Source organism: Ptychodera flava, chromosome 4 (assembly GCF_041260155.1).
Source record: "Ptychodera flava strain L36383 chromosome 4, AS_Pfla_20210202, whole genome shotgun sequence".
NCBI lineage: Eukaryota > Metazoa > Hemichordata > Enteropneusta > Ptychoderidae > Ptychodera > Ptychodera flava.
The window spans coordinates 20,957,949-20,984,467 of NC_091931.1; the positions used below are offsets into that span (position 1 = coordinate 20,957,949).

The 26,519-nt window shown below is 39.3% G+C and overlaps 1 protein-coding gene across 6 annotated transcripts in view; it reads left to right on the plus strand.

Moving 5' to 3' along the window:
- Window positions 1-26,519, plus strand: part of LOC139131156 (protocadherin Fat 1-like) — a 73,658-nt gene that overhangs the window by 21,249 nt on the left and 25,890 nt on the right. For all 6 annotated transcript variants that reach the window (XM_070697126.1, XM_070697128.1, XM_070697125.1 and 3 more), the window contains exons 3-8: window positions 4,573-4,887; window positions 11,206-11,267; window positions 21,460-21,774; window positions 22,051-22,273; window positions 22,677-22,819; window positions 23,330-23,816. In XM_070697126.1, coding sequence (XP_070553227.1) covers window positions 4,573-4,887; window positions 11,206-11,267; window positions 21,460-21,774; window positions 22,051-22,273; window positions 22,677-22,819; window positions 23,330-23,816 — 1,545 coding nt within the window. The remainder of the gene's footprint in view (window positions 1-4,572; window positions 4,888-11,205; window positions 11,268-21,459; window positions 21,775-22,050; window positions 22,274-22,676; window positions 22,820-23,329; window positions 23,817-26,519) is intronic.

Genomic DNA, 26,519 nt, shown 5'->3' on the forward strand with positions numbered 1-26,519 from the left:
ATAACTACCCGAACCTGAGTGACTCCTATTCCAATACATTATTTTTGTCACATATAATGGCATCAAAGATCTCACCAAATTTTGCCTGAATCATTAAAACTGAGGAACTTATTCAGTTCTCGTAGTTGACAACTACATGTATCTTCTGCCATGGTGGCTTGATAAACAAGAGCACTGCTTATTCAAACTGACCCTGAGAGTGGATACCAGTACAGTGTACACACCTTGACCTTAGAGGTTTGTACATCGGTAGTTGTATTTTTTACTGTTGAATCGAGCACTGCAGCAACAAATTAAGATAATAGTGAAAAAATATGATCTGAAGAAACAGATGGTTGGCTTCATTGCATTCTTTTAGTGGTTCTACCAAGTGTACTGAGACCTGAAGAGGTTACAAAGTCATGATCCTTTGTCTGTTAAGTCAATATTATTAAAAGTCTTCCAAACTCAAGAATATGTGCATAACAGCACACAGGCAGAGTGTAAACTCTTGGTCACAATCCTGTGTTTGCATACATGTATTGTTCAAGATGAATGATGGAAAAATCAGTTTCAGGGAATGTACAGCAGTACATGAGGGAAAAAGTTGTAGAGTAAGTTAAATATAGTGGCCTTCCGAGAAGGCCACATAGTTTTAAGCATCCCTTGAGGGGGAAAATGACTGGTGTCTTTGTTTTTGTTGTGGTTGAGGGGTTTCTCCCTTGGGTTGAACTTAAAACATGCGCTAATAAGTGGGTAATTGACAGCAATTCATTAGCAAGTATTGACACAGGGAAGGCCTGTGTTGTTGCTCTATGGGTTAACCCACTCTGTACTGCTTTCTGCGCTAGTGGTGAAAGAATGTTGAGAACGCTGGCCAGTCAAATTAGCGTCCACTATTCACCGGAGACGGCCAATATTGATGTAGCAAGAGGACACATCATTACCGTTCCATTCACCAGTTGAATCACTTGAGGTTGCACGCAGGCTTCCAATGAAGTGAAGTTTTGTTCGTCATTTCCACTTCATCCTAGCTGTGTGTTCCTTGAGTCAAGTTTGAATCTGTGGACCCTTGAGTTGTTGGCTCTCACAGACCCAAGTCTGACCTTGTGTCGAACAATACAACCCTTTCATTTTATTCAGAGAATGTCAGGTAAAGGCGTGTGCCCCTTTCATTGAAAGCCCACAAAGGGTTCAGTTCCTTCTTTCTTCACCTTCAATAGAGTTTGATCGGCAGTAGACACAGGAAAGAGGCCATTGTACACCACCAACTCATCACTCCTTTTACAATCATTAGTCACAGGGGAAAGAGAAAGCCCAGAGTTTTTATACCTTGCCTCATAGTGTGTACCTTGCCATAGAAATATTTTATATGGTTGTTTGGACAAAGGGAAGAGTAAAGTTTTTCGAAATAGTGGGACGTGCCAAGAGCCGCGTAGACTCTAACAAATGTTGGTGTGAGTGCATCCTGTCTTGTCACCTCTGCCACTGATCGTACATCTAATAAATGGCTGCCAAATTAGGAGTATTCCTGTTGTATACAGTTTTAGCACTACCTATGTGAGTTCTCTGTTGTAAAGATTCTTGATTACTTATTCATGATATTGACAATATCAAGGTCAAAAATTCCTAGTCCATTGAGAAGAACTAATATGATGTCCTTGTCAGGTACACGGCAGAACAACCAAGAAATGTTTTTGAATAGGATAATCAAGTTTCTGTCATATGGACAGTGCGTCATGTCAGTTGGTGCTAAACAGGACCCATTCCTTCTTTTCCCACCTACTAACACTAAATGGTCCCAGAGACAGTAGTGTCAGTGTTGAAAGCATTCACAACCATCCAACAATCCTGTGCCATGCAAATGCTAAAGTAGGTGAGAATTCTCACATCCATGCCATGGTTGCCTTCGACACACAACACACACATGCTTTACGGCCATCTCATTATTATGTTTTGTAACAGGGTAGATAAGAGAGTGTCCTGTTCAATTTGTTGTAATACAGGGGAACCATTACTCACCCTTTCCAAAACAGACTTTCTTGTCTTCCAAGTGAACAGAGTGTTATCGTACGAAAAGGGTACTTAAAATAGAAATGAGAATGACAGAGTTTTAAGTTGTACCGATGATTTTTTCTGCGCTTATAACACTTTACTACAGTTGTGTATGCCTTTGATAATGTATTGATTGCTCCATTAAAACTTTTCATGTTTCACAATTTAAAGTAAAGGTCAAGGGGAAAATGTTGATCATAGGGACATTGTTGTTCCTCAAAAATGTTATCTTGCTGTTTGAAGTTCAAGGACGCATCTAGCTATAGCGATATAATTCTAGCACTTCCATTAACCTAAATTTCTGCCCTGAAGAGTTGGGTTTTCTGAGCTTCTGCATCTGTTGATTTCAGATTTTCAAGCACAGCCATGTGTTTTGACTTATATGTCATTTCTTCACACTTTGCTCGCTTCATTAAGTTGTTCAGGAATGCCCGCCAATTGCACCGAAAATTTGCCCTATAGCCGTACATGCACATATGTACAAGAAAGTTTTTGCTCTAATGGGGGTGTTTTTTGTGTTGTCATGAAATGCATTTGTCCAAGAGCTGGGCCAACTGTTGGCAGTGTAATTGATGTGGAAAGGGAACCCTCTTGAACAGATCAAGTCCAGGAGTCCCTTTGAATGCACTGTCCACTCTGAATGCATTTCTACATCCTTAACATATCTTTGGCTTTGGCGGTAAGTAGCTCCAGTGAGATGCTGAAGGTATTGACAGCTGAAATCCCACTGTTTGGCTCTGCTTTTGTTCAGAGCTTATCAACAAATGAAAAATTAATGAAGCTGCCAATTGTGTTGTAGGGATAAGGTGTTGTGTAACAGTTGAACGTGTCTGACAAATGTGTGACACTGCACGCATATCCTTTGTCAGTGTCCATTCCTGCAACAAAAGTGCAGCTGTGGATTTTGTACCCTGACCGAGATTAAACGAAATTTTAGCAGATATTTCATTAACAGGGTCACGATGATGTATTCTTAGAGGTTTTTAGATGTCTGATTGACACATCTGACCTCAACACAACATTTCCCTGAACCCAGAAAACCCATGTTGCCGTAAAACAGTGTGTAGCTCAGAGTCTCCTGCGTTTCTCAGTGTAACTAAATTGAGATAACTTTTTCTACATGACCCCACATGACAAATATGCATCAAAAAACAAACTAGTAGCTCATATTTAACAAAATCTGCAGTGCATTCTTGAAAGACATCTCGTAGGTGTGTCTTGGAACTAATTGTTTTGTCTATATCTGCATAAGCCGTTAGGTTTAAAAGGCACCGCCATCAGTCACAGATAAAAGACTCATGCCTAAGAAGTAGCCAGAGCAAATAGCATCAATTTTAAAACAATAGGCGAAAGTTTTGCCTATCAGGTTAACTCTGTTGTTTCCTTGTGTGATCACCAAATGGTTCATTTTGTACAGTTATATGAAACAATGACGCTAATTCTGATTTCCCGAGTAATTAGTGTTGCTGACAACTCCTTAGCAGTGACTTTTTATTCTGAATGTATGGGAGACTTTGAAATCTGAAGAAATAATTTGGATGTTTTTCAAGTTGAGTAGTTTTAGTTTAATTAGTGGGGTGTTTACAACAGTTAACTGTAATCCCAATCTGGTTAATTGGATTTGTTCCTATTTCCAAGATTTTGTAAAGCAACCACACAAAAAACTTCAAAATTTGCTTAAAGATGATCATCATTTTAGCTCTGTGAAGGGGATTCCCTACCTATTACCTTGTGCTGCAGCTTATGAAGTCTGCAATATTTGTTTCTTCGAAAACTGGCTACCATGGAAACAAACAGAACGGTTTGAGAACAAAAAGCACAGAAATGACATCACAAATAGAAATGTGATGACGGCTTAATGGAGTGAAAATCATGGAAAAATCCAAATACCTGTGACAGCAGCTCTTTTAGATCAAGAGAATTGTCAACAATAGAATTAAGACTTTACTTTAACGTATTTATTCGGTCATTAATTTCAAGGGGCTATGCCATGTGAAGTCAGGTGAACAGTTGCTAACCATTATCCAGTGTCAGCGTGTATCAAATATTGAATTACCAGCCATCAAAGTAATACAGGAAGTGCTTAGTTCAAGACTTGCCATTAAATATTCTACTGTAGCATTGGTTTTCCTGTAACCATATGCCCCTCTTCAGTATCATTAATATAAGAAAAGCCAAGCTTTTAAGCTATTTTCAAGTGAAATTTTATTGAAAGTCAGTTTTCTCTCAGTGGCACATCCAAAAGTAAGAAAAATCAGTTCGAAACTACTGATATTAAGATAGTAAGAGTAATTTTGATACTTCAAAAATAATCTTTTATGTCATTGTACTGATGATATTGAATGGATAGTGTATCATCAAACAGAAATTGTGAGAGAATAATATATGATCAAACAGAACTTGTTGGAGATATTGTGATCTGCAAGTTCACCAAGTATTAGGCTGAATTTCAAGACTAGTGTATTTTATGTTGTAGTCCTGAACTTTAACCCCTGAGGAGAAAGATGATTTATATCAGTTTTTTCTCTGCATTTTTAGGAACCATTCGTACAGCAGAAGTGCTAGACAGAGAGAGTCAAGAGCGATATTGGTTGACTGTGTACGCTCAGGACCGCGGCGCTGTGCCCCTCTACTCTTACATCGATGTTCTCATAGAGGTACTGGACGTGAACGACAATGCCCCACAAACAACTGAACCTGTGTACTACCCATCGGTGATGGAGGACAGCCCAGCTGGCACAACAGTGGTCACCATCAAAGCCAGTGATCCCGACACTAGCAGCAACCAGAGGCTGACCTTCAGAATCAGCGGCGGCAACCCGCAGGGGTTCTTTCAAATCGATGAAGACACAGGTAAGGTTTACTCTCTGATGTTGGTCATATCAGCCAAATCATTGCCTGTAGGGTTATTCTCAAGTGAGACAGAATGGAACACTCACCAGTTGTGTAGGTACTTTAGGTCAGGTGAGGGCCATCAGATATTAAAAAGATCTTAATGTCTCATATATCACACAATATTCCAGACACAGAGGGAGACTTTATCTGAAGCTGTCATTACCTGAAGGATCATTTTACGATAATTGCAGAGAAATCAATAAAGGGAATGGGTTTCTTGTGATCTCCTTTGGCCATTCAAGCACAGGAACGTGATTCCAAGATGCAAACATTCACCTCGGTGACATCAGCCTTGTTCTGCCTTTGTGAAGCACAGTTATCTGAACCCAGAAGTATCATCAAAATAACATAGATCAAACTTGCAATTCAAAAATACACTATTCTATCTGTTAGCAAAGTAAATATTGCCTTTAGATTTCATGCAAACTGAAACTCCAAATATCCAAGTTAGAATCGCTCACCAGTTCTCAGGCATAGGTTGTATTTAGTTAGCAATCACCTTACCATCAACATGACAGGTCTGCTTCAGTCTATTCCTTCAATTTACTGCATTATGATGTTAATAAGGCAAAGTTTTTGGCAGGTCTGTATCTGTGGGTCAATTTCCTAATTGTTAAGACCAAATTTAAAAGTGAAATTGATGTCATGATCTTTGTGACATATCCCAAAAGTGTACCCAGCATCATCATGATGTGCTTTCCCCTGCTGTGAATCGTCCTTTTTCTGTGCAAGTTCACCCCAAAAGCTCGGGCGGTCTTAGCAACCCTGTTCAGTCATAAGATAGAATCACCAAGTAAGTGCTTACACCAGAGACAATCTGTTGGAATCTTGAAATGCACCTGATTTGGCATAACCAATGACCTAGTGCACTCTATCAATCTAATGCTATCTCCAAGCAGATATGTAGGCCTGATAAAAACCTTTAAATGCACAGGATGTGTTGGCCAACACACCCAAAAGTAACCCACATACAAATGCAGAGAGAATGGTTCTGACTGTCAAAGGTCTCAAAACAGTGAAATATAATTCAAGATTTGTGAAGATTAAGCTTAAGGCCAATTATAAAGTTGCACAACTTTAAAGTATTTTGGTTAAAACTGAATTCTTTTGTGTGAGAGAGTATGTCTTCTCAGTGTCTTAAGTTTGAAATTGTTTGTTGCGTATTTTATTAGATACATGTAAATGTGACGTTAGAGCATTGCTCTCTGTCATTTTGAAACAATCAACAGAGGAGCACCCAAGTAATGTTTTAAAATGTTTCTCAGTTCTGAGTCAAAACTCAACCACAATAGTTTTCAAATCTGCAAGAAGAATTTTTCATGTTATTTAAGTTGCTACAACACCCTCAGACGAGTTACCTTTTGAGTTTGTATAGAACATCTTGGGATTTTCATCTCAGTTCTCAAAGACCTTGAAATATTGTGCATGGTCAAGGTGAAGTACTGAAATACACATAGTAAGTTTCCTCCTTACAAGCGCCCTCCGACTTGAGTGTTCTAAGATTTAAAAGTCCTTGTTGTAAATGGAAAACAACTTGACTTGTTTTGTGTAGGAGTGTTTTTTATCAAAAAAGAATTCATACGTCAGCTATCAAGCACCAAATTTTAATTGACTGAGGGGGGGGGGGCATGCAGGAAAAGAAATATAGAAAACTAGTTTACCTCTGTTTACCCACCACAAATTTACTGAGTGTTGCAGTCCTGATTATCAGGCCATCGCAAAAACAAAAGATACCTTGTCTTGTGACTGATTCACATGCTGAGTGGATTGTGTAGAAAGGTGTGATAAAAAAACCTGGGCCGCCTACGCACTAAAAAGTAAAGTAGTATGAAGCAGGCATGGCTCTCATCACCTTCACAGGAGCCTTATCGAGTAAAGTTCATATCCTGTGAAAAAGACAGACTGATTGGAGATAGTGAAAACCCACATATTAAATATATGTCTAGTTTGATGGTCACTTGTGTTGAACGTCAGATTTCAAATCTTTGTGACAAGATACTTCAAGGATGCTTTGTAAATGATTGTTTATTCAGTGAAAAAAAAATCATACGTCAAAGATACAAAAGTGGTAGTGCTGTTGCTTCTCGATCTCCTGCCTGGCCGGTGTCTTTACTCAAAGCTTTGAGTCGGAAGTTTGCCAAAATTGGAGTGGTTCGATGGCGTGATATTAAAAAGCCGATTGGTGGTTTAAACTTCAGACAAATAAAATTACTCCTAAAATTTTTGATAAAAAAAGAGAGGGGTCATAGAAGTGTTAATAACTTCCTGTTAATGATAAGTTGAGCTGTCACAACTGATTAAACCTGGTCCAAATTCAATGATGATTTCACCAACCTAACCCACTTGAGTCTCTGCTGAAATATAGAGAAAGATCTCAGTGAGATGTTATTATTTTATTTTAGTTGTCGGCACAGAGACACGACCTAGAGTTCTTGGTGCGGTGACTGCATGTCTGTCCTCATGTGCCTGTGAAATACCATGAACTGAAAAGAGACAAGAAAATTGTATTGAGAACAGCTGAAGTCGTAACCGGTTCTGGTATCGTGCCAAATTAGACATACAAAGACCTCTTTGATGTTGTGTCGCCTCTGATAGTCGGAATGATTAGGATGATAAGCCTGGAGTGAAACATGTGATTTTGCTCTATTTCACTGTATGGCCCATCCATCAATCGATTTGTGCTCAAAACTAATCTGAAACATCAAACTAGAACAGAAGTCAAGTAATGACAACAAAACATTTACAACAGGAAACTATGTCAGCGAAAAGAGGGGATGAGAACAGCTTTCCAATGACTTAGAATGGGGTGGGCATCATTCAGTTGATCATGTCTGCAATGAAAGTAGTCCAGTGTCTGTATGTCTGGTATTGTGGGGTTTACAAAGCATCAAATAAACTGGATAGATACCAGACTACAAGGAAAACTCACATGGTTACCATGTGGTACAAATGTCAGAGTCTGAAAATTGAAAGATTATGAGAAAAATTCTAAAAAACGAGAAGACACCAGCATACATGAGTATTTGTTATACAGGAGCATGTAACTCTAGTCTAGAAAAAAATGCTTTTTCAGTTTCATATAACACATTGAAAAGGAAACATTTGTAGAGTCTCTGTCAGCAATCCCAGAGGTTCAATCTTCTTTGCTTTGAAATTTGAACAAGACTGTTTGTGTTACAGCTGTGACCTGCTTATTGGGCATAATGTTGGGGTTAAAAAGCTCTGAAAGAAGCGCATTTTGATCAAATAGAAATTGTATTGTGCCCGTATCTTCTAAAGGGTAGAGTCACTCTAAAGGAATTTGTTGTTGATCGCCTGTGTGCGACAGTTGATAAAGGGGATGCCTTCTGTGATCCCATAAAAGGGAGCTAAACCCGATATCCTCCGTCGTTGATTTATTGAATTAAAATGCAAAAATCGGGACCAAATGTAACTAAGTGTGATAGTCCACATGATTGCAGTATGTCCATTTGCTTGACAGATTGTGTGGAAAGAGAAATTCTTCCTCGAGGCAAGATAATACTTGAATTTTATGTGGTGTAATGCAGAGCTTTTGTGTAACAGAGAATGGCTACAGATGTGATGTGATTTCAGCTGACAAAAGCAAGCTATCAGTGTGTTGCTGTTGCAGATATCCGCTGCAAATTCAGGCTTTCAAATGATAAAATAAACAGCTTTGGAATTTTACCGGTATAATTCATCAGAGTGTCTGACACGTCTGCAATTCACTTGCGGAATACAAATGATGGATATCTTATGCCGGAAGACGTTGGCACAGAAACGCAATGGCAATGCAATAGAGTCTGGCGTTTTGTGAATTTGAAAGAGAGATTAAAGTTGGAGTCAGAGTTAGATTATGAAAGGAACAATGCATGTTTCTACGCCCTTGCCTTACATACAACCATGTGATTGCCATTCCATTTGTTGTATTTTATCTGTACTCTCTCCTAAACACTCTAAAACAGTGCTTTCCCAATCTCAAGATCAAGGGCCACCAACAGCGAATGCACTCAACTTCCGCTGATTAGACCATACGTCCAATTATAAATTTTTTGAGGGTAAAAGATATACTACAACAGAACCCACGCTTCCTGATAACAGAGCTGGTTTGAAAAGTTGCAAGTTTAGATCAGATACAGGCCCTATTCAACACCAAAATGCAGATATCAAAATAAACAGCAGACAGGAAAAACCTGTGTGTCAGATCTGATCAACCTTTACTAATAACACACGCATACAGTGGCATGTATGTCCTCAGTAAGCCTCTGTCACGTACTCACTGTGCACACAGAAAGAAACTGGACGTGTCCCAACATGAAATGTGACGTCACTTTACATCACATCAGAGAGCTCTCTATTGGAGGAACACATACTGAGCCGGCCGTGCACACTGAAAGAGAAGAATTATGTTCCAAATCCAGGGTCCCATCCAATTTCTTTTCCAGCTTTACATGTTCATTTCTTGATAGCATCCCATTTTTGAAATCTGTCTTTTACAGCAAATGTGATGAACACTCTTTCCTAGTTCATGATTTTGTATTTGGTACTCAAAGTATTTATTGATGTCATGGATATTTTTACATCATGTTTCCGTAGTTCATCAAGGTCTGATTGGCGGCATTTATCATCCCAGTGAAGTGTTTGCCCTGCATATAAATCAGTCAATTCGAAATAAAGGCTCCTTGTACGCTGGGTGCTCAAAGTGGATCTTATTATATAGGCTTCAACCTCACAACACTGTATCACCCTGTGTCCTTGGAGTGAAAAGCAATACATTTAATAAGTCAAGCAAGTGGGAATTTTTACTTGAAATGTATACCATACAAACCTTCATAAAAGGCCTTTATGTTACAATTTCCACCCTTGTAGTGCTCTGAAAGCTGCGTGCGTTTGACGCAGACACAAAGAACACAGTGACATACCATAGTGGCATCAGCAAGAAAAAAAGATTGAGTAGTTGAGTAAAAGTAATCTGAGTTTGTTTGGCTTAGTCTGGCATTAGTGAGTCAGTGAGCAGATACAATATCATGTCTCTATGGACATTGGTGTGTGGCTCTCACATTTTTTTCCAGCATGGAAATGAAATCAAACTCTCCTCTGTCATTTCTTGTTCATTTTAACAATTTCCATCATGTTTCAGCGATAAACACATGGCTTGTCTACCTCAGTGCCTTTGTCAGGAGATATGGCCCACTGTAAACAAACTGGCAAACCCATATTTGAGAAATGTCAACACAGACAAAAAATGTTAAATCTGCTGACGTAAGCGTATGTCAGGCTTGTGCAATATTACATATGTACTCATTCACAATTTGCATATCAGAGAAGGTAACATTTGATACAGTTATGCAACTTTTATATTTTGCCTCCAAGCATGTCAATAGTCAGATAAATAGTTGTAATGGCGAAGCTGAAATAAAACAACAAACAGAAAAACAAAAAAGGATTCTTAATGTGAAAATTTATGTAAACTGCCTGGTAACCCCACCCCACCCCCGATAGACAATAAACTGTAGCAACATGAACATTATGTGGCCTGTGAAATGTACAAGATGTGAGATTGTCTAAATAGCACCCCAGTTTGAAAGGTATTTGTGCCTTTTCAGATAGCACACTAATTGGACAGAGTACTTAACCCAGAGCTGCTGTTCCTCCGTATGAAAATATTTTCTCTTCAAAAACAGAGCTACTTCGTGGCAAATTGCTGTCATCCAACCTGCCAGTCTTTCATCAGTGACATTTTTGTTGCTATTTTTACCAATTGGTAATTGTCAGTATGACCTGAAAAAATCAGCTGAATTATTTTGCAGACCATTTCTATGTGTGCCATGCAAGTGTTGGAGATGGGGTGGAGTGTGTGGGAGGGGGGTTAAAAGATCAGAGTTGTGTGATTTGTCCTTGGTATGTCAGACGCAATCATGAATTTCGAAGATTTGTGTCTAAGTTGTCTGTAATTTTCACTGTAGAAAGCAGCTGAACTGATCTAAATAAATGCTGAAAAAATGTCAGAAGTGGTTGTAGGATTGTAATGTTCTGTGTTTACAGAGCAAATTTGGTGGATTTCAAAATTTGAACCCGCCTCCGAATAAACCTTGCCAGGTCAATCTTTATACACCAGTGACCAGTCTTGCGTATATTAAAATCAATATTGAAAGACTGGACAGGTACATAGTTGTATGTCTTTCAGACTTGGTCTCATATTAGCTTAGAAAATCCATACTAACGTAAAAGCTTAGTCTGTTATTTTTTAACCTTGAACATTATCCTTACTTCCAGGTGAGATCACCACCACAAACAGAAAGCTGGACAGGGAGCACCAGGAAGAACACACCCTTGAGGTAAGGTTACCTGGGCTAGAAATTGATAGCACGTGACTTGAGTGTTCAAAGTCAGGTACTCTGAGCTGATATCAGCGAAGTACCCTTGAAACGAACAGTGTTTCTGTTACACTGCAGCGTGCCAAATGAAGCAGAAATAAAGACACGATGAATTATATTTTGAACTGAGCAGGATCATATCTAACTCTATTGTGTAAATGATGTGAATTTATGAGATAGAGCAGGATTTATGTGTGCGCTGAAGTCTTATTGTTGAAGAGAGGAGGAGAGTGACAGTCAAGGTCACATAGTTTGGTTACCGGTGTGTTGTGTCAGTGGGCTAGATTAGGCCGCCTGTGAAAATAAGCAACTGTAAATATGATACAGTAGCTGGGAATGAATACCCAGCCAGGAACAAGAGACTTCTCTGTGACAGGGCCTTGAGAAGTGAATGGGTGAACTGAGACTGGTCTGTGCGTTACATTGATCTGTGCCACCCTCCATGACATTTATACGGGACTTTTTTCACATGCTGGACTTCAAGCCATGCACCATTTATTCCGTCCAGTCTCTCTCTCTCTCTGCCAAACATGCAGTTTTAGCATTGTCAGCTGGTTGTGATCTGTACCAAATGCAGAAATATTGCTCTGTGTTTAAGGCTACTGTTTTGTCTGTAAGACGTAAACAGGGTCACCGGTTCCCACGCATGTAGCTCTATGATGTGTAGCTGCTGGGTCGGATTGCAAACTCATCTCTTCCAAAGACCACATCTGATAAGTTCCAAATGGACAACCCACATGTGGCAGAGGCAGGTCCACCTTCCCTGCATGTGGAAGAGGCCAGCTATGTGCCTGGCCAAACTAATGAAATACTTCCAGTCTGCTGGGTAATGGCCGGTTTCAAGGCTTAATTACTCTGGGATGACTGATCTTTTCCCCCGGTATCCCATATTGAAAATATTGGCTGACCATGGAGGCAGAAGTGATGAAAAACACAAGATCATTCCAGGGCAAACAGACGGTTGATGAAAGATATTCTGTACAGAGAGGATAGTTACAGATTTCTAAATATTAAGAAATTCTCTCTCAGAAATGTAAGCAGTAATTTCCATCCATGCTGCTTGGTGGCCTCATAATTCAACAAGTGTATAAAAAGTAATGACTTCCAAAATTGAACTAATTTTTCCATAGTATCAGAACAGCATAGGCACTTTAGTGTTTTGTTTTTCTCTCCCGGAACCAGTAAACCTGGCTTAGCACAGGACTTGCAAATAATGGCAGATTAATGTGAGATTCATAGCTTGACAAGGGCAACCACAAAATCGACCTAGTGTACCATAGCTAGAGTAGATGATCGTTTTACTATGCAAGTCAGGTATCCGGTTAATGCAGAGGACAGAGCAAGGTAAATGCTGCTTTGTTCTTGGTCATATGAGTGTGGCAGGTACTGTCAACACTATTTGTCCCAGAATTCAGTCCTCTTTTCTGTTCCTCAGATCTGTCCAAACCACTTACTTAATGCGAACAGGCCAGTGCCAACTCCACGACAAATGAAGCAGGCCGCTTTTTGCAGAGTGCCCTACAATAGGCTCCTGTGACAGTTGCCAGTCACTGGAGCCCCTCTTTAACAGTACACCAATAATCATTGTGGGTTGCAGCAGTATTTAGTTCCACACAACTATGGGAAATTTGTCAGTGATAGGGCAGTTTTTTGAACCTCTCCTTTCAACCTGTAGGGTCTGATGATACAGCATGTATGCACCACAAAGAATTCCAAAGAATTAGTATTGAACAGTAACCGTATTCAGTGGTCATCAGCAAAGACGTGAAAGTCTGTCTTTCTTTCAATAAATTCTGAGATTCAACCCCAGTTTATGTAAATAAGCTGCCATTGGCGTGTCCCCGTTATGAGACTGTGCCCAGACTTGACTGTCAACTCTTCCTGTGTAGTGTCAGCTTTCTAAATGTGATCTAACATTGCACTGTGAAAGACAGAGTCTGCCATGGTCAAAGAGTATTTGGAGTGGTTTCACTCACTCAGAAGTAGCCTCTAACTTCCACTGACAGCAATACTGTTGATACATGGTGGCCGTCAGAAAGATCCTCCCACCTCACTTTCATGTGTTTCAAAGATACATTTTCACATCCAAGTAGGATCTCAAAATGAAATTCCAGCAAATAGGATCTCAAATCGACATTCCAATGTGAGCTTGTTTGTGCGGTTTCAAATTCTAATGTGATGTAAGAATTACAGTGTTCCTTGGATATACATGGTTAAAAACAGTCTTGAGGAGTTAAAAAATGGCCCCAGTATCACATGATAAAGACATCAACAGTCTTTGAGTGCATGACTTCACAATGGTGTTATTTACAGTTGTATGTTACTTCCGAAACGTATTAGATCCAGTGTTTTAAGTCTATCATTAACCTTGGAGTTGATTGTGATTGGTATGCCTACCCAATTGGGAATAGTTGAAGCCTTGCAGCCCATGGCAGTGGCTGCGTCGTGTGAAAATGGACTTCACCACAGCCCTACCGCAAGAGCCTCATGCCAGAAATTGCCATAAAACATTGCTGATTTATTTCTCAAGCTGGGAGCATGAAACTACCTTGTCTGCCTGTGAATCACACATCAGTAACAATGCAGAGGAATGTCAAACCTAGCCATGCGAATTGTTCAGTTCTGCATTCTTCTACTCGTTACACACAAATAAATGCAGTGTTTGAATCAGAATAGGATTAAGCGGGCAGAATTGTTAACATGGATCACACAGCTATTGTTTCATTCTCAGCATTGTCTTTGGGCAAAGTACTACAGGTTACTCACCGTCAAGATGCCATTTATGCTGCCATAAACAAGGCTATATTTCCTTTTAAATTTGCCAGCTGGGTGTTGGTAATGATACAAGGGTATAATTCGTGTTCATGACCAGCAAAGTTTGCCAGTCAGAATGAAGGTTAATGACCACTAGCAAGTATTGAAATAGCTCATGGAGAGCAGTCCGTGATATGTACATCAATACCAAGTATGCATGGAGTCATGTTCTTGTCTATTCAGCACATCCCTGATTACAACCACTGATGATCACAAACAATAATATCAGTTCCTCAACATATTACTGGTAATGAAGCAGCCTTTTTTAATTGGACAGGGAATTTCAGAACAAGAATTTGTGGAAAGGGTGGCTGGCCTCCAGCAATGAAAACCCTTTTATTCACAGCCTCTCATCCACATACAACACATACATGCACATTCATGTGCACTCTGTTACCAGCACTTTCTTCAGTATAATTGAGAGACAATGTGCACCACCATGACTGTTCTGTTGATGAAGCCTAAAGAATGGCTTGCATTTTGTGCAGAATCAGTATATATTTATGATCAGTATCTGGCAGGTCTGTGTTCTGTGTGTAAGGATAGAGCAATATCTAAGGATAGACAAGTATTGTTGAGAGTATTACAAACCAAAACTTGACTGTGTTTACTAGTTTAAAAACTTGTTCAGTATATGTACACTTAATGTAAACACATTGTATGCAGGAGACATTGTTATTAATCAGCATAGCCTATGATATACAAAACAACACTCATAGTGCAATATTAAATTGAATGACATTTCAAAACTTCCCATGGTAGCATCATATTACCTTGGACAAATTCATCAAAAAATAGAATTATTGCTGTCTTCAAGTAGTATTTATTTTTTTGCAGAAATATTTTTGTTTCTATCATGTTTGCTTCAGTTGGGCTATGACCTCCATGTGCAAAAAAAATATGCAGGGCATACAACGTAACAGCCAGTATTACACGAAGTATGATGCACAGCTGTGCAACTCCACCCATCTTCTCAGGTTTTATGTGCATTTTCATGTGCATGACTTTACAGCCATGGTGTTCACAGCAAACTCTGAGTCTTGAAAGGAATGTTGCTGATCCATGCAAACAAAAAAAACTCGGAACAAAAGCTTGCCAATTTTTTTTTTCCTTTCTTGCCAAGCGTTGCTGCCTGGAGATTGAGATATTTCAATTAGTCTGTGTAGTTGTTATGCCAAGTAAGGGGAATAGTGAATTAAAAAGCACCAACAAAACTCAGGAGAATGTGCTGGGTTGGAGATCAGTGTTTATGGTTACTGTGCACCCTGTGTTCAGTCGATAAGGCAGCGGCATTCCTGAGGAGGAACTGGTTGGAATGCTCAGTCACTCAGGCAGCTTGACTGAGAGGCCTAGACAGGGTGGCAGTATCAGGATGCTGTGTATGATTCACTCTGCCAGTGAAAATTAATGAAATGGGAAAAATATCTGAGTCGTTAAGCACATGAATCCTAGGCAAGCTATTTCAGTAATAAGAAGCTGGATTGAGCAAAAGTCATCATGAATAATGTAGGGAAGCTGTTTTTGCATAGATATTGAGCAATTCACTAAGATGTTTGATTGGTAGGTGCTCTTCAGAGAGTTGATGTCACTCACAGGTTAATCTACAACACTGTATAATTTACATCTTTCTTCAGGCCAAGAAGCACACCCAAGGAAATCATCCATGCTTTTTCATCAGAACTACTGGTCAAATATCCATGCAAAAATGACCCATATTCATCTTTATTTTTGTCTGCCAGTCAGATTAAATTTCCTCGCACTGAGAAATCAGTCTACTGATGCTATCAAACTAGTTTGAATATCTATCAATCATAAAAATGAGTTTTGAAAGTGCTTGCTTTTGATACTCATGAATTTTTATCCTTGTTGATAAAGGTTGGTTGGAATGGATAACCAGATGTGTTTTAGAAGAAAAACAGAAAAACTCTCGTTGACTCTGGTGTTGCCAAGTAGATTCTGTGTGGCATGTTTTACTGAAGGCAAACTGAAAAATCTGTAAACAAAGAGATACTAAATTATTTGTTCGGCTTAAGAGACTGTTATAGGCTATGCTGGTATGCCATTGCTTTTACAGCTAGCTTTTTGGTATATTAGAGATATTGTCATGTTTCTGCATAGTCAAAGGGAGAGTGCAGAGGTAATAGTTTTAGTAAATTGATTTAAGCGTGAATGTAATTCTTTTTGAACTGCCTAGAGCTGATGGACTTTAAATGTCACTATATATGATTGTGTATAAATATAATAGAATGAGTGTAATCTATAACATAAAATAATGTAAAATTTACGAAAAGCATGTAAAATATTTTTGTTTCATTTGTCATTCGTGTATATAATCTAAATACAAGCTTGTATTCTAAGACCTAGTGGGTTCGAGGATGTTCCTGTGTTTGAGAAAAAGTCCATCGCCAGTACTTGTCACCTGATAAGTTTCCACCCCAACCCAGGGCTTAGGTGTCATGTGAAGCCAAAATGGGAAATTCCTATACAGCAAACTGGTTGCAATGCTGTTGGTGGTCTACTTGTATTTTAGGGGAACTGATCAGTAGAGCATGGTTTCATTGATGAAATGTGCCAAGGCTATACCAAGGCACCTGCTTTTTTACACGCTGAAGAGGGTATTTCAAAAGGGGAAGTAATGGATTGAGTGTATGCTGCTATGTAACTTAGCAGTGGGGTTACGTGAATTGAAATTCTGGTCACGATATCTTTTTACCATGCTACCGTTACGCAGAAGTAACTGATGAAATTTATGAGACTCCTATGGCTGTTTACGTTCTGACCTTCCATATTACCATATCTAACATATTATGTATCTGATATCAGGCTTTATTCTCCTTCGCTATTGGACAGAAACTACATAAATGCAAATGGTTGAGAATTCCTTCTGGCGAACCATGGGGTTCACGCATCATTAATTTCCATCTTCACTTGATATTTTATGATGTGGCGTTGCAAATATACTGCTTTTTGTAAGACATTTGGTCTGGCACAGTTTAGTGAACAGAACGGAAAATCTTCAACCATTTCATCACTTGTCTTCGGTGATCCACAGTGTATTCTGCATTTTGTCATTAGGTATGAGGTAGAGAGCTAATAAAATATCTCTGTTTTCAGATGTGAAATGGAGAGAGTTAATTTGCATTTTAAGTGGCTTGGAATCCAGAGTCGGCATTATGCAGTTTTCAGTTTCACAGACCCAGGCTCCAGTAATAGTCAAAACAAATTCTGGACCCTTGCAAGGATATTTGCACTCACACACGGTGGCAAGGGTCTAGGTCACATCGTTCAGACGTTTGTAGAAAAGAATATATCAAGATGCATGACACTTCGAAATTACTAACAGATTATAGGACTATTTATTTCAGTATTAGCAAATGTTGGTCTGACGTATTTCATTTGATGTGGCAGCTAATTGCTCGTTGAGAATCCGCATTTGTGAAAAATAAAGACAGTAGGGAGTCCAGCTTGTTATGGAAAATATAATGAGATGCCAGTTGGCAGGAGCTCCAAAGTCGTTCGTTTTCTTGCTCGGATTGACCCTAACTTGAAAATTAATCATACTTTGAACTAATCTAAAGTCAATCATATTTAATAGACAAGAGACTCTAAGTCTAATTACATAATAATCAAAAATTAATAGCCAAGTTTGTGCAGCAGCTCCAGAATGTTATAAGTATGTCTTTCGTCTTTCAATTGCCAGTCACTTCCTCTTTTGATGCAACACACACTTGATATTATAGAAACTGTCAAAGCTTTGAATTGCTGTTTTTTGTCGATGATAATGTGTAGCTGTGTGCAAACATGTTTCTTTGCAGTTTACCACTCCAAGCTGCACACATTGTGATTGTATGACTGACAAAAATGAAAAACTTCCTCAGTTTTGCACAATATTTTCACTTCAGGACTTTGCCTGCAGACTATGGACAGTGTCAAAACCTAATACAACTGAAAGCACGCTGTTAAGATTTAATCTGGTGTAACGGAAGCCTTGCGAGACGCTGTGTGTTTCTGACAGGCAGACACTTCTTCCGAGTTATTAGCACCAACAAGTACAAAAAAATTCAATATTTCATATTGATGTTCCACGCACTTGCCAAAGCATCGTCCCTGTTGGCTGCACATTGTAATGAATGTCTAGAATGGTAGATGTAGTCCTATGTTGTTGTTCATTTGTCAATGCAATTTTAATGGTATTCCAGGATGTCTATTGTGTGACTTTTGACAAGGGAAGTGAAAGCCGGTGTTCCTATCTGAATTTTTAATGTAATCAATGTTCATATTAGATTTGCTATGACAGCTCATAAAGTCCAGCCCTCTAATGACTTTTCACTGCCCTAGGAATATTTTAATTTTCGTAACAGCGATTATCCCTCAAAGTGTCATTACTTGCTTGCTGACACACCTGGTGCATTGGCTGCACGAATTCTGATCACAATTCACAATGAATTTCTAAAATCTATAATGTGTTCTTCTACGTCATTGGTGTTTATTTGCGCAAGTTCATCATGGTACCATTCAATAAGCAAGCTGTCTTGTCTGTTAAAGTATTGATTTGTTTTTGATGTTTATAAAGCCCTGGCTTACCTCACACAGGACATTTGGACCTCCCTTGATTGTCCTGCACCGCTGTTTGATAATAACAGAAAGAAAGACTGTCTGGCAAAACAACAATGTGACATTTTAATGATGTAATATATTATGGCTGTGACACAAGGTGTTTGATTCTCAATGGGAAGGTATTATATTGTATGTCTCTCACTTCCCTAGCAACAATTGATGTTGATTTTACATTCTCGGGATTTTGATATAAACAGAAAAGAAAACAAAGATAGTCGAATATGGATATGGTATTTTGTAAAATCAGCCCAACTCTTGTTATGTGTTTAACATCTGTTGTTTCATACTTCTATTTGATAGTTATGATGAAATTGTATATTGTATTTCATCCCAGTGTTTTGTCATTCCCTTCTACAAGAATGTATCCAATCTCTGATCACACAGTAAAAAATCTTTCAGGTAACAGGGGCTGCAGGGTGAAGCATCAATTTCCCTTGCCATGGTAGGAACAAACTCAGGCCTTGTTCAAAGTCTCCCGTAGTAACATCAAAAGTTTCATATGCCCTGTGCTTCGACACAGTTACTGATGACTAGTGCTTAGCGTTCCTGCATTGCTCATTGTGGTCATCAGAAATTTGACTAAAATAGGAGACAGCTATTAGAGAATTATCCAAAGACAGCTGATTGAGAATTATCCAAAGCTGGGAATGCGGTGTGGTGTGACAAGGAGCCACCACTTCATGTCTTATTACTTCCTGAACAAACAATCTTTCCTCTAATGATACAACAGTTAATTTCCTCTAGTGCTCCAAAAATACACAAGACAGATGATTACCATGGAAACACATTACATCATCTAGTTTGCTTGGGAAATTAGTCGATAGGGCTCTTGAGAATGTTATGTGCTGAACCTCAACTGTAAATTACACACTGAAACTATCAATCCGTAGAACAGAGCAAAGGGATGGATTATATGTAATACACAGTTTGCTACGATATTGTTTAGCTTTGACATTTGGAGCAGTTACAGTAATATGCCACTGAACTAGTTCACATTTTTGAGGGGGCGAAGCAGGGAGTGGCATAGCAATGGATAACGAATGATTGATGTTGTCAAAGCATGATTAAATCAGACTTCATCATTTGAAGAAATTAGCATGTATGATTAAAAGCCAGATAAGAAACGTCACTGGTGAATAATGAAGAACTCTATCGATGAAATATATATGTATACTCTTTAGAGAGAAAAATGGGTCAGAAAATTAAAGAGCTCTTGGCGGATCGTGTGCGCTGGTACCTGGCTTCTCACGTGTTTCTTGTTCTCATTATCTTGCTGATAATGTGGAGATGGCAGTTTATTTCATAGAGTGTCCCCTTGAAAATGTCAAGGTTTTGTTTGAAAATGGAGCACATGATGTGTGGTAATAAGTGTGTGAGTTTTGCGTTACTGTAAGTGGACTCAGGTGTAGTGTTGGCCTGTCAGAGAAAGATAACAACAAGGGCAGCTGGGGTACCAAGTTGCCATGAGCCATGGTACAATGAAACAAATGAAATCTAGCATTTTTTCCCTGTCACGAATGGAGACAACTGAGTTACATTTTTATCCTAGCAAGGGTAACTGTCCCTCTGCCTTCATGACAATGCATATGGTGCCATGCTTATTAATGTAGATTTCACCCTCAGACAGTCTTTCAATGTGGTGAAATAGTTTCCATGACAAGTGGCAGGATACCGGACACCAAGCAAAAACACTTACACACCAGGACTTGCTTTCCTATTAATAAGTGACCATTGTTCATATTGTAAAGAAATCATTGTACAGGAGAAATTTTGCAGCCCTGCTTCAATTCACCAGGCATACCAGTGTTGCCAGCGATATTTTGTAAAGAAAGAGCCAAAATTCCAAAGTTCAACAGAAACGCATATACTTCCCCTGTTGATGTAAAGTCAACACTATAGTAATTTGCAAATATCATTTGCAAATATGCTGTAGTGGTTGGAATATTTTTTTCTCGGAAGAGGAAATATTCAGTACGTGCTAGACTTAGAGAATAATGTTATTGGTGGCTGTAATGCATTTTGGTCAAGGTTTCAGGAAGACCTTTCAAAGTCCAGCTCTGATATCAGTTCGGTGTGTAATAAAAGTATTGGTATATACAATCTGTGTGTGTTCTCATCTTAACATTTTGTGTGTATGGCCCTGGATTAGACTCTGTTTATTTAGTATAGGGTCCTGGCATGGACACAACCTGCTTTTTTATCTCGGGTACATATGTTGAAATCTCATGCATTTGTATCTCCAGCCCATATGTTAGTCAAATAATATTCTGAGATTTCACATAAGCCTACCACAGAGGAGTCTAGCCAGATAGCTTAATGACTTGGTGTTCAGACTGGTTTCCTGTATGATTGCATTGACTTCTGATGTGCACACCAAATATGGCAGGCTCTCTGGTACCAATCCATATTACAAAGATAGAGGGCTCCCTTCAGTCACAAGGACTGACACCAATTATCCTTGATATCTAGATTTTCCACTGACTGTAAGCAGCAGTTTATACAAACACTTTTCTATCCAACAAAGCATATAATTGTGTCAAATTACCAAATGTAAGAAATTTTGATGTAAAGCACTGATTCAATTCCGCTTTGTGACTGAAGCTAAAAAGTTCAGAAAAATTAAATCTCTCTAAAGAAATGTAATGACTTATATTTTTTATTGCTACATCTTCATTTGAGTCTCAAGGGGGTAACACTCACTTGCATCTGTTTTGATTTATAGGTGACAGTGTCAGATAATGGAGATCCTCCTATGACGTCCACAGCTAGGGTCATAGTATCCATAGACGACCTGAACGACGAGAATCCCAAGTTCACTGACATCATGTACAGTATGTCAGTGCCTGCTAGGGAGAGGACTTCTGACAGAGAGGCCATCTTCCGTGTATTCGCGTCAGACGCTGACAAGGGAGAGAATGCCGAACTCAGCTACTTCATCAAGGATGGTGACACAAAGGGCAAGTTCTTCATGGAACCTCAGACTGGTTTCTTGATGACTAGAAAACAGCTTGATCCTGATGACCTGTACGACCTCACGGTACGTTTCAAAATATCTCATGATGTATTCTCAGTGAACGTCTTTTAATATTTTTGATTTGATTTATTTTGATTTGTGAATCTTCAGATGTGTGAAAATATTTAATGCAGAATCTTTTGAGAACATTACGAACATGAACTTTGTCCTCAGTGAGTGGGAACTTTTTGTATATGTTTATGTTGATTAAACAAGTCAAAATTATTGAAGTATTATTTTTGGCTCTATTTTGATGTGAATTAGCAGAAAAATATGTATTTTTTTTCATGATTGCTGCAGCTTGAAGTAGTTGACAACGGCAAGGTACCGAAGCAGAGAAGAAGCAGAGCTCGGTTGATTATCCAGGTGAGGGATAAACAACAGCCGTCTCCCCATGCCCCGGTTATCATCAGCGACAACCCACTGCCGGTTTACGTGATGGAAAATGACCCCATCAATCACATGATAACTGTGATAGAAGCAGCGGATCAAGACGGAGGAGATCTGACCTTTACAATTCCCGGTGAGTTCACAATATTGGCCCATTAGCGAACACAATCTTTGATGCAAGAGTTCCAATTTGACAGATGTAGGCCGTGCTTCTCCTATGTGCATGCATGCATTTAATGTCCTATCACAGTTGGGTATGTGCTATCTTCTTCTTGAAAGGAGGATAAGTCATGGCAGTAAGGAGCTGTCTTTGAGGTCTTCCAGACAGGCAAAACTTTGTACCGTTGAATGAAGTTGAACAGTTTTGATGTGCCAATAAATACCAAAATACTTTGATATTTAAAGTATTTTTAATCGATTCCACAGTATAAATTCCTGATAAGCCAAAGATTAGCCACAAACCTCTTTGTTTTGGAAGTTTTGAAATATTTCACATACCTTAGTGGATAAACTTTCTCCGATATGTTTTCTTTCAGCGGGTAGCAGTGGTGCAAATAAGTTCTTCATACATCCGACACAAGGACATTTACTTCTGGCTGAACACCTGGACTGGGAGGAAAAGTCATTCTACAACGTCACTGTGGCAGTTAGTGATGGTTTCAATGTGGCAACATGTCAAGTAAGTCTGCTTTTAATTCACAAATGATAAGGTAAAACGGTTGAAACCAAAGAAAATTGTCAACAAAATCACAACTGCAGACATGATATCCCACAAAATGTAGCTGAAATGGGTTGTGTGTTCTCAGGAACAGAGAATGCATATTTCCATAATGGATATGATGGATATGATTACCGATTTATTCGGCAAGTGTTTTGCATTTTTGAATAAACTGTAGTGACACATCCTACTAAGTCACCTTTTGAAAATGGAATAATCGCTTTATGCATGGTTGTAAGAAACTCAGGTCTTTGTTTTATCTTTCCATAAAGTTATGTGTAGGTATTTCAAACTGGAAAACTTATCAGTGTTTGTCTTTAGGAGGTACCTATTTCACTTTTTCATGACCATTAGCTTATAGATTTGGAGACATGAAATACATTTTCCTAAACAGTGACACAAAGAATGTGTAATTTGAGCAAGTTGCAACTGACAGCCCCTGTAACTGACTTTCATCACCTCCCCCTGCAGGTCCATGTCAATGTCATTGATACAAATGACAACAGACCAGAGTTTGTGGAGGAACAGTACTCTTTGGAAATTCCTGAAGACACAGAAGTAGACACCGTAGTCCTGAAAGTCACCGCTACCGACCGCGACAAAGAGAACAGACTATCCTACGTTATCCATGAAAGTACGGATCCCTCTAGCAAAGGAAAATTCCGGATTGATTCCAGAACTGGAGTGATATACCTTCAGGATAGATTAGATCATGAAACCACCAGGAAACACGTACTGACTGTACAAGCGAAGGATCTGGGTATTCCATCAAAAAGGGCCTACGTGCGCGTTATCATCTCTGTCCGTGACTCCAATGACCACACACCAGCATTCAGCTCTGCTAACTACATTGGACGCGTTTACGAGACAGCAGCAGTGGGGTCCTCCATCGTACAGGTGGTTGCCATGGACAAAGACAGAGGAGAGAATTCGGAGCTGACTTACTCCATTGAATCAGGTAAGTTCAGCCTTTGGTGAGGATGGATGGCAAAAAGGGCAAAGCAAGTAATGTCCAGAGTACAAGTATGTCCTGAGGATTCTCTGCCATCGTATTTCATGTTGTCAAGAACAGCGACAGCGTACAAAAAGTCTGAAGACACGTTTTTTTTGTTTGTGGTGTTTTTCATTTGGGTTCTGGAAAAAAAGAGAAGTGTATTAATGATGGAAGAGAGGCGTATCCAACTCTAACCCTTCTGCACTGTGTCACTGATGCTTTGAGTCACTTACTAAGACACGTCTTCAACGCGTTGAATGGGTGGCGTCTGTGTGTTCATTGTCACACTAACATACTAAGCCAAAATGCAACACCCTCCTCTCTGAATGAAGAGTAAAAAAACCCAAATAGCTGCTTTTTTTAAGGCTTGGGTACACATCCACTGGCATGGGAAATACCTCAGGATATGCAACTGAGGCCAAGTTGTCTGTGGTGTCCTTTGATAAGCTGGCAAGTTTGGGTAGCTGGGGAAAATAGAAAAACAAACATTTTGTCAATATTGTACTAACTGAGTGTATTATGTGTCTTGCATCGGGGACCTACAGGGCAGAAAAAACTGCCAACCCGTAATAGATCCCCTGAATATCAGGAATCAATAAATACTGGTCTATCACTCCTTGGAAGCCATGACCGAATCATTTCAAGATATATATGATTGCATATGTATAATACTAATCAATCAAGAGACAGTAGTGGTGGTCTGTCCATGAGTTCTGCGGACAACCACCCTAGATCCTGACAATAGCCGTTTTATTACATAACGCTTCTAAGAGGCTTTACTTTTGAAACCTAACATTACTTTGAAGTTGATTGATACTCCCTGTGAATGAAACGGTCCCCGATAGCCCTGTAGGGAGACACAACTGTTGCCTCTCAATGCGACTGGAAGAGCTTACCCCCAAGAGACTGCCTCCTTAGAATAAAATGCAAAGGGCGCCAATTGTGCAAAGTCCATTGTGAGACAAGGAAACTGAATGAGGCTGCTGCTTGTATTGTCTTAGGTACTATAACGAGAGGAAGCATTTATCAACTGAATCATAACTTTACCCTTGAATGATGTCTGCAAAATAGACTCGTGAATGATATCGTTTAAACCTTTTCCCTTCTGTAGCACGCTATCGCAGCCCTTGTAGTCAAATGCTGTATATTGTCCCTATAAGCCCACAGGTAATGATGTATAGATAGATCACAGTGTACAGCAAAAGTGTGCCGCAAGGTTTCCATTGAGTTAAGAAAAATGATTGCCACTGGCCTATAGTTGTATTCAGGGAGTCGAGGAGAGCCAATCATTAGAGTTCAACTGATGGAAAATCATCAGTTTTGCATTTTTGAGTTGAGTCCTTGCTGTTCACACTGATAATCTTCTGCCCAGGACAGTCAGAATCCCACGGCAAACCTACAAACCCACACCTGCCATTGTTTCCGGCACTGCTTGGCCCGTCTTTCCTTTGTTTCCCTTCGTAATATGGGCATGTCTCCACGGGAAGTAGCGGATCATCCCAGATGATATCAAAAGGGACAGGGATCACTGACTTGCCTGCACAAAGACCGGGGCATAATGGCATAAACAAAACACTCTGTTGAAAAGATGTTAAAACAAATAGCTGCACAATGGAGGAAATTCTGTTTGTTAACAACTTGGAAATGGGCAGTGTCTGTGTTGATGAACGGTCTTATGTAAGAAATCTGTCAACAGACCCCCATGCAGCTGCCTTTTGGTTTAATTGTGGAAGAAACTTGACCATTCAGTCAATGGAGACTCGCTCAACCGCACGCCCCAAGAACACAGTTGTTGATGAATGTTTGAAGAAAGCTTACAACCGCCATTAGTCATCAGTGTTCCTGCCATTGATTCTGGAAAGTTCTCTTTGAAGCAAGAAAAAAATTACATATATCATGTACTGGTGAAAGGCAGACTGATAGAATTTTTCATAAATTCCTAAATTGACACACTGGAGTTCAGAAATGCAGTAAGATACAGGACACTCCTTTGATCTTGCACTTTCTGATAATTACTATATAAATTCAGTGTCTGAGGTACCCAAATCAGGGATGTACTAAAAAAACCCAAATTCCACCAAAGGCAGATTGTGTGCATCGCTTTATCTCCAAAGCTCCAAACTTAGTGATATCCAATTGAGCAAATTTTGAATCAGACTTTTATCAGAAGCAAAGTACATAAATTGCTCCCCCTTCAGGGGTAGAGTTCTACCTCAGTTATGTTTCAAGACCAAGTACATCAAAGTCGATGACTCAAGTCAGCTTTTTCTCCCATTGTAGTTAATCAATTGATTGACAACAGTAGGGATCAGCTTGTGGTGCCATGTGAGAGCCAATTTTCTCTATTGAAAAAGTTGTCCTCTCTACTTGGGTAGGCCCAGGCATTTATAAGCATGTGTTGGATTACAACCTATTCAATAAAAGTGACCAGGTATTTGAGCAGTGAGTGCAGCCAATAAACAATAGTAAAAAATCTTGCATGGCGGTAAGACTTTAGAAATCTTTTGAGAAGACGGCTTCCTGTTCTTAAGTCAACAGCTTCTGTGAGAGCACAGTTTGCCAGCACTCAAAAGTGGACATGGTTTGAGGGGGGCAAGTTTTTGTTTCATAAGATCTCCACAGGTACTATTAAAGGAAGGATTTGGACAAATGTGTGAGGATACTGAT